Source organism: Clarias gariepinus, chromosome 13, assembly GCF_024256425.1.
Source record: "Clarias gariepinus isolate MV-2021 ecotype Netherlands chromosome 13, CGAR_prim_01v2, whole genome shotgun sequence".
NCBI classification, from domain to species: Eukaryota; Metazoa; Chordata; class Actinopteri; order Siluriformes; family Clariidae; genus Clarias; species Clarias gariepinus.
This window is the reverse complement of record NC_071112.1, coordinates 28,164,401-28,176,965: the sequence shown is the minus strand read 5'-3', so window position 1 is coordinate 28,176,965 and position 12,565 is coordinate 28,164,401. Positions and strand designations below refer to the sequence as shown.

The 12,565-nt window shown below is 39.8% G+C and overlaps 1 protein-coding gene across 1 annotated transcript; it reads left to right on the top strand.

The window, feature by feature from the left end:
• Window positions 1-4,417: 4,417 nt before the first annotated feature.
• Window positions 4,418-11,326, top strand: gpn1 (GPN-loop GTPase 1). Its single transcript, XM_053509241.1, has 14 exons — window positions 4,418-4,603; window positions 5,344-5,437; window positions 5,957-5,996; window positions 6,444-6,510; window positions 6,759-6,796; window positions 6,879-6,957; window positions 7,969-8,063; window positions 8,197-8,242; window positions 8,660-8,806; window positions 10,106-10,188; window positions 10,353-10,392; window positions 10,520-10,610; window positions 10,725-10,823; window positions 11,080-11,326. Exons 1-14 carry the CDS (start codon window positions 4,424-4,426, stop codon window positions 11,169-11,171), a joined length of 1,191 nt encoding a protein of 396 aa, XP_053365216.1. The 5' UTR covers window positions 4,418-4,423; the 3' UTR covers window positions 11,172-11,326.
• The last annotated feature ends 1,239 nt before the right edge of the window (window positions 11,327-12,565 follow it).

The following is a 12,565-nucleotide window of genomic DNA, read 5'->3' as shown; positions in this document are numbered from 1 at the left end:
AGCAGGATTGCAGGAACATTTATAGGCATTACAGGAAACTTTCCCAGAACATCTAGAGACCATGACAGAATAAGTGTAACTTTCTGAAAACATTCTGCTAACATTTCACTGTATCTCCTGTTGTCCTGAATCGCTGACCGTTTTATAACATTACAATAATGTTTTCAGAAATGTTTGAGAATCTTTATACACAAACTGGATAAATGTTACAAGAACGTTGACGCATAAACAATTTGATTTATTCATACTACAACTTTAAAATGAGTGCTGTTATTCCAGCATAACGTTTCCATGATGTTGCAGGAGCATTAGTTTCACAACGTTACAGCTTTTGAACCTGCCAAACTCATTTCTGATAACATTCAGCTGGAAGATCTCAACCTAATGACATGCAGGTGTGTGTGTGTGTGTGTGCGCGCGCATGTGTGTGTGTGTGTGTGTGCTGGTGTTTCTGTGTGAGTGACTGAAAATTCACAGTGCAATTAACCCTTAACTACAGACATATTGTCTAAAATTATTTTTAAATGTTTTGGCTTTTTTTTTACAGGACACACACACACACACACACACACATACACACACATGTTGTTTCTTTTACATAATCAGAAACAGGTAAATCTTTTTTAAATTTAATCAATAGACCAGCTCAAGTCGATCCGATCTGTTAAACATCACTTATATTTTGCTTTCAGTCGTCATGGTGATGCAGTGCATTCTGGGAAATACGAAAAAATCATCTAGCAGACAATGGAACCGACTTTTGCCAAAAATCTTTCTGCCTTTTCTGCTGCTTGTTGCTGCTGCCAGGCTTTCGTTACTGTGCTGGGGATGAAATTTAACCCCTCATACATACACACACACACACACACACACACACACACACACACACACCTTTTCCATCCCCCCTAGTTCTACAGTGAGCTCAGAGTTTTGGACACTGCTCTGTTTTTCTACTTCTGAACCCTTCGACCTCGTCTGCGTCTACGGTCCCTAGACCCTACACACGTGCCCTACATGTGTACACTCCATAGTGTTGAAAAGTGAACTACTTACTTGCTCACAGTGTCTCTCATAAAGCCTTCTACACCTTATACAGTAGTATTGCACTATGCAAGTTCCTTGCTTCCTATATTTCTTAAATAAGTGCACTATTTCAATTCAGGACCGATTCAGTTATGAATCACAATTCTTTCGTGTGACAATTCATGCATCGCAACACTAACTCCAAAATCGATTTGTTTAAAAACGTTTTTTGGTTTTACATTTATAATAGAGATGAACCACTTGATCGGCCAGTGACCAGAATTGTTTGATTTTCAGTTTGATTCCCCGTGACCAGTGATCGGCTAATCAGCCTCACAGATTAGTTAACGATTCCGAGTAAAGCACAGAAGCTTTCGAGTGGTGCAACAGAAACGCATTTTTATTATCAAAGCGTTACATTATCAAAAATCGCATGGGTTAAAAACCCTCCGATCTGCCTTTTCCCCAAACTCGGTGAGCAAATTAGAATCAAACCTATACATTACACACGCTTGCACCAGTCTCTGCGTGCCCGCATTATAAGATACACGTCGTTAAGGTGGTAAAACATCACCTAACAAATTAACAGGTGATGGGTGATAAACCTGTGATAAATAACAGGTGGCACACTCTGAACTATTTTTACCCATGTGGTAGAAGTGAATTTTTTGTTTTAAAATAATAAAAAAATCTGGAGAAAAATGTAAATTAAAAAAACCTTGATACTTATAGAATCGCATTTTTTATTGAATTGGCACCTAGGTATCATTATAATATTGTATCAGGTGTATATATTGTATCTACATAAGATGCTGTATCACCCCTCTGTGTAGTGCACAATGCTTAGGGTGATTTGGGACTCATCCCACCTTTCTGTACAAGTAGAGAAAATGAGACACTAAACATGAAGCCTTTAGAGAGTCAGCTCTCCTCTCCTTACAGAACCGATGTGTTCCTAATCCACACATGAGCTCAGAGCATATACTGTATAGTGCTCTTATTTCAGCAGCAGGGCACTGGGACACTAGTCCTAGACACTAGGACACTAGTCCTAGACGGTGCTCAAGCAGAACAGAAGGTCGAGAGATTACTAATAAACTGCTGAGCTTTAACCTGAACACTTATGCCCCAGGGGGTCGTCTTGTGTCCAACTCTGACTTTTGACCCTGGCCTTTGACCCTGACATTTAATTTGTGCTTCCTAGCTGAAATAGGTAAAGAATTTAAGTTATTTGGATTTAGTTATACTGTAAATGTATAAAACTCACTTTGATGAAAGAAAAAAAAATTAAACAGAATTGTATTTCCTTTAATTTCTTTGTTAAATAATTTTTAGTAAATTTAATTTATTTTTGTTGTTTTTTAAATGTTTTCCCTTTTTTGTTTAATCATGATGATGTAATGATGTGATATCTTTTTCATTTAATCTCACTGTTTCTCGGAAACTTTAATGTTTAAACCCCAGCAGAGAGATCCTTGTTTTCTGCAACATAACATTGTGAAATTGTGAGACCATTTCCCTGATTAAAACAAGACTTACACAAACACATTGGCCGGTTTTAGCACTTTCACGCAGCTACGACGTGTTGCATCATTCTATTAGTGTGTCAGGAGCAGGAGTGTGTGTCATGTTTAATGCACAGGGTCAAATAAAAACTCCAAGAACTGAAGTAGTCTAAGTTTACAGAGTTCACTCTGACCAGTGTTGGGGGACGTTACTTTAACTCTTACCGCGGGTTTTGGCGCTGTGATTAGGTTTCCATCTTTCCAAACCGCATAGGTAAGATGGGGTATAACAACAGGGATAATAATAGTAGGTTGTAGGACGACTTTCACACACACACACACACAATAATGGATTAGGAGTGACTGCTGTCTGGCTCACGGATTACATAAATTGTGTGGTTTTAAATAATGGATTACATTTTTGAGAAAGTGACTAAATAACAGTACTTAAATGGCGGACATTATTCGTTATGTCTCGTAATTACGTGTTAGATCACTCGTTACATCAAAAAAAGTAATCCATGGGTAGCTCAGTGGTTAAGGCATTGGACTACGGTTCGGAAGATCCCATGTTCAAACCCCACAACCACCAAGTTGCCACTGTTGGGCCCTTGAGCAAGGCCCTTAACCCTCAACTGTTTAGATGTGTAATGAGATAAAAAAATTAAATAAATGTAAGTCGCTCTGGATAAGAGCGTCTGCCAAATGCCTAAATGTAAATGTAATCCAGGTACACCCTACATGGACCCTGACTTAGAGATCCAGTGCACTTCTGTACTGAGTTGAAACTCTCCCGTGGCCTCACGCTGGAACAGAAGGATGTGTTGATAAACAGATTCCCAGAAAGTCCATTTTTAGGCGTTTCCATCAGGAGGACTTCGTAAAAACGAGGGCACGACTGCAGTCCGAGTCGTTAAGTGAAGCTGGCGCTCTCTGTGAAATGTATTGCAGCTTTATTCAGGAATGTGTAGTATAAACCATCTCCAGACTACACACACACACACACACACACACACGAGAGAGAGAGAGAAAGAGAGAGAGAGAGAGGCCTCTTACTACAAACCAGAGCTGAGTGCTGAGATCAGGGCCTCTGATATGAAACAGTAATGGATCAAGACGTGATGTTTGGCAGAGAGACAGAGAGAGACTGTACATCTGTACAAATCTACAGTGACCACAGGCACACGAAATAAAGTCCATACAGTAGGTTCGGGTCTGCTGATGTTTTTCTCAGGTGCTCATCTGCAGTAATTATTTTAAAAGTCTGGAGGACGTGTTGGAGCAAACCCAACCTATTTTAAACCTATTTTTAACTTATCTGTCTGTCTCTATCTTACAGTCTATCTGGCAGTCCGTCTGGTTGAGGGAAGTGTTGGTTGTTCTTCATCCGTCACAAAAAATAGACTTCTAACCTTTTTTTAACTTATTTATTTTGTCTGTGTGTCTGTTCTTTCGAAACAGGCAGCTTTCTCCATTTTAAATTAATTTTTTTGTAAAACACGTCTATACTCCCTGAGGTAATGATGCCATTGTCTATGTTTAAAGACTTGAAGACATTGTTTTTGTGATAAGTTCATATATTATGAAGCGGCTCTGTGTAAATTATATTTTTGGTCACTTTGTCAGCTTTTTAAATTGAATAATTCTATTGGACAAAAAATAAATTCTGTCTTTCTTAAACCTGTATCATTTAATACGTGTAAATGTAATGAATCTACTGTATATCCATAGATAAATATTATCCATGTTTTTTGTTTTGTGATAGTGTCATTAATGGCGAGGTTTTGCTGCCATCTATCGGCTACATTACAGCTGAACGTAGTGAACGTTTTTGCAGCATTTACGACAATACAAGTTGCTTGACGACAACTTCGGGGTGCACGTTTCAGATTAACATGGCTACCACGCAGACTGAGAGCGCTGGTGCTGCGGGTGGAATTGAACAAAACGATGGAGTGGGTGATGAATATCCAGAGACAAGCAGCGCAAAACCTTTGAGAAAGAACCCGGAACAGAAGCCAGTGTGTCTCATAGTGCTTGGGATGGCGGGTTCGGGCAAAACTACTTTCGTTCAGGTAAACACATCGATGGTTTTTTTTCTCCACCTCTATTCTTACAGTTTTCTCCTGATTTGCTCTGATTGGCTAATGGTTCGTAATTTATAATTTATAAGGAGGCACGCGCAGTCCACGGAGGTGCTTTTGGTTGCCTAGAAACGTTCCTCGTGAGGGTGAACCGCCAATCCTCGCGCGCTGCTACTAGCTAGTCCTAGTCGAAAGGGCGGGATTTTGATTTTGTGACAGTACGGGCAGGGAAATAAAAAAAAGTGCGTGAGGCATTAGTTACAGACCAACGAGATTAGCATGTTAGCCGGACACACACACACACACACACTCTCTTTCTCCCAGGTCAGTTTGGTTTAAAAGAGCTTTATTGGCATGAACGTTAACAAAAATATTACATTGTTGCCAAAGCAATTATAAAACATTACTTACATTATAAATAACATCAATCTGAATTTATAAACATATTATATAATGAAATAAAATCATATTTTCTACACACAAATAAAATAAATAAACAAATAAAATGTATAACATCAATATTAACAACAATATCAACAACTATTTGAACAAAAGTGATATAAAATTTTAGTTAGGAATGTTTAGGGTGTGTGTACGCTGTGTCTCACTGTCTGTCAGGCTCTCTCACTCTATCTGTGCGTGCGTGTGTGTGTGAGTGACATTTTAGTCAATAAAGTCAATGTAGTAAATAAATAAAAGTGAGTTTATTTTGTTTCTATGTTGTTTTTCAGCGACTCACAGCTTATCTGCACTCTAAGAAGACTCCGCCTTATGTTATTAATCTGGACCCAGCTGTTCATGAGGTCCCGTTTCCGGCCAACATCGGTAATCTGACTATTATTTGATAATAAAGTATTCTGAAAAGGCTGTGTGGAGTAACACTAGGAGTTTAAATAGATAACTCAAAGAATACACACACACACAAACCTACAGAAGGACGGACTGGAAGGGCAACAGAAGCATGGGCAGGGGGATCAGACGGCCAGGCAAGGGGATCAGACGGCCAGGCAGGGGGATCAGACGGCCAGGCAGGGGGATCAGACGGCCAGGCAGGGGGATCAGACGGCCAGGCAGGGGGATCAGACGGCCAGGCAGGGGGATCAGACGGCCAGGCAGGGGGATCAGACGGCCAGGCAGGGGGATCAGACGGCCAGGCGCGCAGAGCAGGGCAAAAGACAGACGGCTAGGGCGATGGGCAGACGGGAAAACAGACGGACAGACAAGGCAACAGATTAAAGGCAACAATAGAAAATAGAAAATGAAAAATGTTCTGTTTTATCTTGTAGAGTTGCAAGTTGTGAGGTTACTGAACCTGGATTTTGTGTGTGTGTAATTTATTTACAGACATCAGAGACACAGTGAACTATAAGGAAGTGATGAAACAGTATCCTTTACAGCTTGCGTCTGACCTGTGTCTGATCTCATGTTCTTATGCATCAGATTAGGGTTGCACAATTTCAAAAAAAAAAAGTAACATTGTGATTATTTTTAACAAACATTGTGATGGAAATATTATATGTTTAAATGTATTTACAAAGGCATTTATAACAGCAAATAATTGGACAAGTGGTCTAATTAAGAGGATGTTTGTCAATATTTACTAATCACCTGAAAAGTATTTTTAAAATTAAGATTCTTACATTATTGAAACCCTTACTTAAATCCCGACTGTGCATATATTACAAGTAATAAATTGCAGCTTTTTTGTGATTAGATAGTTGCACAGGTCAGATTCTATGTAATTAATTGTGCAGCTTTACATCAGATGATTATTAATGATGATGTATAGTTACAGAAGTGCTGTGTCGGAGTGTCTTTAACTTTGACTCAGATATGGTTTGGGCCCAAACGGAGGAATCGTCACATCTCTCAACCTGTTTGCGACGAGGTTTGATCAGGTTGGGTTTTTTTTATTTTTTACTTATAATGCTAGAAGTTCTTGTACAGGTAAATACCCATATATAATGACTGATAAGCTCCCTGCTTTCCTCTCATAGTATTGATATTATGTTGTTCAGCTCGATCATGAAATATTCAAAAAAAATTCTTTGCAGTGTTTGTGGGCAGCCAGCAGATGTCAGTGTTCTTTATTTGTTTAGCTGTGTATTAGTGTGTGAGATGAATTTCTTCATTCTATGTTCATTAGGTGATGAAGTTCATCGAGAAGAAGCAGCAGAATCATGAGTGAGTGTTTATAGTGTTTGACACACAGACACACACGTGCTGCTATGTTAATCAGTGGTAACTGTGAATTGGACCTTTACAGGTATGTTTTAATTGACACTCCGGGGCAGATTGAGGTGTTCACGTGGTCTGCATCAGGAACCATCATAACTGAGGCTCTGGTGTGTAACGTGTGGACTTTACTTTTTTTAATCCATGTGTGTGTGTTCTTTTTTTATGTTAATATGTATTTTTTTTAATTCCATTGTGTGAACGTTGTGTATTTTAATGTAGGGGTACACACTGCCTAGACAAAAAAAACATGTTGTACTAATGATGGAAGAATCGAGTTTAAAGTCTGGACTCTGTAGCAGCCAATTCATGTGTGAAAATGATGTTTCATGCTCCCTGAGCTACTCTTTGACAATTTGAGCCTTATGAACACTGGCATTATTATCTTGAAATATGCCCATGCCATCAGGGAAGCAAAAATCAATTGATGTAAAAACCTGTTTTAGTACTTTCAGGTCATCAACTGACTTAATTTTTTGGGCGCAGATCATTAATGAACCAAGACCTGACCAACAGAAGCAACCCTAGATCATAACACAGTAGGCACTAGGCATGATGGAACTCATTTTTTTAATAAAACGTTTTACAGGTTAACCCAATTTTAGTAGTGTCAGCAATTTAATTAGTAGTTTTCTTTGCTTGATGCAGGACTATAATTGCCACTTCTCAAACAGAGTAACGTTTTTGCCACGACCACAGGTTATGGTCCTTTAACATCCCACATAAGTAGTCATCAGGTGGTATAAGATCAGAGGAATGGGACGGGTATGAGAAGGAATAGTTTCTGCCACCTTTTTCAAACCTGGTCCCCGTTTATGAACCTTTTTTTTATGAGCAGAAATAATACTTAACCATGAATACTTTTCCCTCTGTTGAGAGACCCATTTCCAACAACAACTGCACCACTAAACTTCCTTTTTACTACTGGGAACACGTGTCTGGAGGTGGTGACTTTTATTTTGGCCGGGCAGGCTATTTGTATTTATTTATTTATTTGTTTGTTTAGTACAATATATTATTGTATTGTGTGATTTTGTTTAATTTGAATGAAATATATGATAAAAGAGGTAAGATGTGTGTTTGTGTGTGTGTGTGTGTGTGTGTGTGTGTGTGTGATGCAGGCCTCGTCTTTCCCGTGTGTGGTGATGTATGTGATGGACACGTCCCGCAGTGTGAACCCTGTTACCTTTATGTCAAACATGCTGTACGCCTGCAGGTCAGGACGCCACTGGCACACCACTTGCACACACACAAACACATTCACGCACACACAATGTGTAATCATTTGTGTCTCACTCTGACAGTTTTGTTTCTCAGATCTGTGTAACTCTTGTGTGTTTTGTGTTTAGCATTCTGTACAAAACCAAGCTTCCTTTCATCGTAGTCATGAACAAGGTAGGATATAGGCACAATTGTGTAAAATATAGATTCAGTTGTCCCTTGAAGTGTAAATAACCTTTTGTTTGCAGACAGTAAATTAAAGTTTTGCTGGCTGTCTGTTGGTAAACATGTGCATTATAAACATGTGCTGTTTCACAGGGCTAAGATGTTTAAGTCATAGGCTTAGTGCATTTACAGAGCGATTGTGTCTTATAAGAAAACTTAGTGGTAAAAAGCTTGTGTTGCTTCTGGTTTTTTTTTTTTTTTTTTTTTTTTTAGCACCAGGCACTAGGGGGCGCTGATCATTCAAAAGAAAAAAACTGTGTGCAAATACACTGTCAAATCAGTAAAGCACAGATTAATGAAAGATAAAACATTAGCATGTTACAGGGACACAACATGAACTTGTGTATGTACGTGTGTGTGGTGCAGACAGATATAATCGATCACCGCTTTGCAGTGGAGTGGATGCAGGATTTTGAGGCGTTTCAGGACGCGCTTAACCAGGAGACATCGTACGTCAGTAACCTCACACGCTCTATGAGTCTGGTTCTGGATGAGTTCTACACAAACCTGCGTGTAAGTAACACACACAGTCTAACAGAACAGTTATGAAACACACATACAGCACACTTGATTTCAATAAAATTTTTATTTATATGGTGCTTTTAACAATGGTCATTGTCTTCACAAAACTGCTGTTACTTCTTTTTCACTCTTAAAACCCATAATGGTTCTTTGTACCGTGCTCAGGAACGATTGCTCCCTCCTCCCCACTCTGTACTGGCTCTCTGTACTGGTACACTTGTCACTTCTCGATAGAGCTGGTATGCACCTGGTTTATGCACAACCATTAAGCACAAAGAGAAGAAGACAACTTCGTGCTATGTCCAATATTATTGATATTTTGAAAGAATGTGTTTCTCGGGCAAGATCAGCTGTCTTATCTGACTGAATCCATGCTTAAGACCACCATTCCAAGCAAAATTGTGCACGCTTCTGTGTTTCATGAGTGTTCTCACTAATGAAAAATTAATCAGTCGTTGGGGTCAAGTTTTTTTTATTCGGAAATGATCCCTTGGCCCTAATGTGAAAACGCCCTTAGAGAATCCTACAAGTTTCTTTGTTTATTAAAAAGTTTAAATAAATCTTCTGTATCGCACTCTAAGGGGTTCTATATATCTATAAGTTCACGATAAAGTGTTTTCCTGTCACAATGTTTTTTCTCTCGGGCTCATAGTGATGTATTAGTGTATTGTCACCAGTAATGATTCTCTTTAAAAACCTTTCATCTTTTATATATTTGCAAACACTTTCTCCTTACTTAAGTTTTTGCTCACAGTTACAGATGAACAGATGTGACACGTTCACTCCTGCATAGCAGTGATTGGGGAGACTGCTGATAAGACAGAAGTTTTAATATAATCGGAGTGCAAATAATTTTTGTTTCCTCTTCGTAAAAAGTAGAAAAGAGAGATTCTGTAAGTAGCATTTTCTGGAAAAACTTAAAAGGTTCTACATACAAAAACCTTTGTATGTGTTTTCTATAAGAAGGTCCCTATTTGAAAGCTCAGAGCCCATAGGTATCCACTGAACCATTACTTTCTTCTTTTTTTTTTCTTTTTTCTTTTTTCTTCTGGCGTGTGCATTAATGGGTATTTCTACAGTTTAGAACTTTAGACCGTGTCAGGAGATTAACATTTGCTTGTAGTTCAGGGTCACTTTTAGCGGAAGGAGTTCTGCAAGGGTTCTCTAAAGAAAGATGCATCTTCAGTATTAAAGCAAATGTGTGAAACTGTCTGAGTGTCAGTTCATATTCAAAGTTTAAGTCCAGACTGTTGCTTTAGATCATTTTGTGTGTGTGTGTGTGTGTGGTAGGTTGTTGGTGTATCAGCTGTTACCGGTTCTGGACTGGATGAGCTCTTTGTTCAGGTAGCAGACGCTGCCAAAGAATACGAGACGTGAGTTCATCTTCACTACAGACTCATTGTACATGTACACGTACAGGTGTGATTAGACACGATTATACAGATGTGATTAGGTTAGGATTTTGTATAGAGCCGTAGAATCTAATATTTAAATGCGTTAAACTGTGAATGAGCGTGATGTGTTTGGTGTTCCATAGAGAGTACCGTCCTGAATACGAGCGCCTGCACAAGGAGCTGGTGAGTCAGAGCCTGCCAGTGGGCGGGACCAATGAGTGCTGAATACCGAGTGTCTCATTAAAGCTTTGACTGTGCCCTTATTCACTGAAGTGCTGCTTATTGTTTCTTTTGAATCTCTAATGTCTAGGCTGAAGCACAGAGCAAAAAACAGCAGGAACAGCTGGAACGCCTTCAGAAAGACATGGGAGAAGTGTCCATGGAAACAAGTGTGCAGCCAGGTGAGTTGTTTTAGGTTAGGAACACATGCATGCACAATCACTTATGCACACACACTCACTCAGTATTGTGTGTATCCTAGAGTTGATGTATCGTGTTAAATATTTAACCTGCAGATGTTCCTGACCTCAGTGGCCCCAGCGACCTTATCTTCACCCGTGGCAATCCGGACGAGGAGGACATGGACAGCGACACGGATGACATCGATCACCATGGTAACCAGTGCTACCGTACAGTATTACAGTACTCATTAGATTTATACAGGGAGGGCAGTGCTTTGTGGACCAATCGGAATGCAGCGTTGCGCAATTAGTCCAGGTTCTTCTGGTTCTCTGTGGTTCCACCTAGTGTTCTCTGCTGATAGCTACATCACAGAGGGGTGTGTGTGTACTTGGTGGGGGTCTCACATCTCCAAAATCTCTAAATATGTGTGTTTTAACATTATCTTCTTTCTCTCTTTTTCCTCCTTAGCTACAGAAGAGAGTAAAGAGGCCACGTCTTTCGGGAACTTCCTGAAGGAGAGAAAGGAGGTGGTGCAGATCCGAAACAGGAAGTCGCAGTGACACCAGGAGGAAGTGCAGGTCACCGCTCCGGTCTGTCCTGACCTTGAACTCTGAACTCTTGTTCTTTGCCTGTTTCTTCTCTGATGTTAAGCTCTGAGATGATGATGGTGTGGAGAAATAAATATTAAATATTTTTATATATATATACACACACAGTCAGATGTGGGAGATTTTATTCAGCATGTTGCACTCAGAGACCTGCTGTGATGAAGTGTCTGGTGTGGGTGCCTGAGAGAGCAAGAGAGAGAGAGAGGATCTGTCCGCCCTCTGTCCTTCTGTTCATTTGCTTTAACGTCCAAATTTGTGAAATAACCTTCAGGAAAAGAAAAGAAAAAAAAAAAGAACCTGTCACTCACCCAGTGCCTACTGTCTAAGTGAAACACGAGAAAATGCGTGCTCTCTATTGCTCCAAAGTTTTTCTTTTTTTTTTTTTTGTCCCTGTAGTGTCACCTGAAAAAGTATTAGCACCCTCCAAACATTTCATATGAAGTAAATTGTACATAAAATCGCCTTAAATTTCCACTCCAGTATGCTGCAGGAAAATTTACTTGTACTCCTGGAGAGAAAAAATCTGTTGTGTGGCAAAAAAAAATTGGCACCCCTCACATCTAACGTGGAGCAACGCCGTTCTGCAATGTGTAACTATATATTGCTGTATAAAACCTTTCTATCTCTGCTAAGAGGTTACGATTTAGCTGTAGCTTGACCCTTCTGTGAAACAAGAAGCCAAACATCCATCTGTATCAAAACGGGCACAACTGCAATCTTGTGCAAACGTCTACAATAGTTTCCGAGGTTTAAACTCAGACCTGTGGAACGCTGTACACGGATAAAGCCCTAAGATCCCCCGGAGCTCTAGCCAAAAGTTTTAGACATCACAGGACAGCTGGTGTATGTTTAAGTTCATGCTGGCTCTCCTATTTTATAGAGTCGTTCGTGTTCTTTGGTGTAAACGGTGCCAATAATTTTGGAAAAAATTGTACATGCAGTTGTGCATAAGCCTTTCGTGCAAAGGGTATGTGTTTCAATGTGGTGATATTTACCCCTACACATACTGTACTTCCCACCTGCTGTCACACACACAGTGCGACCTGACTGTATGTGCGTGGGTACATGTGTGTTTAAGTGCACACGCACGCACACACACACACACACATATATGCAGTATATACTGAAGAGAAAGAACGAGAAGCACACACTGAATAAAAGACTATCGTTTTGAATAGCATGCCAGGGTTACTACACACACACACACACACACACACACACACACACACACAGACAACAGAGAGACAGGATGTAGAGCTGAATGGGAATCTGTTTGTGAATATGAACCGCCTACGAGGAGCGGACGAGGCGACACACACACACACTCGTACACACATACACACACA

What these genes read in the sequence shown, in the direction of transcription:
- gpn1 (XM_053509241.1), top strand. Translation starts at nt 4,424, where the DNA reads ATGGCTACCACGCAGACTGAGAGCGCTGGTGCTGCGGGTGGAATTGAA. An exon ending in AAGAAGCAGCAGAATCATGA is followed by an intron (nt 6,797 to 6,878) that starts GTGAGTGTTTAT and finishes GGACCTTTACAG; the next exon opens with GTATGTTTTAATTGACACTC. An exon ending in CCATCATAACTGAGGCTCTG is followed by an intron (nt 6,958 to 7,968) that starts GTGTGTAACGTG and finishes TGTGTGATGCAG; the next exon opens with GCCTCGTCTTTCCCGTGTGT.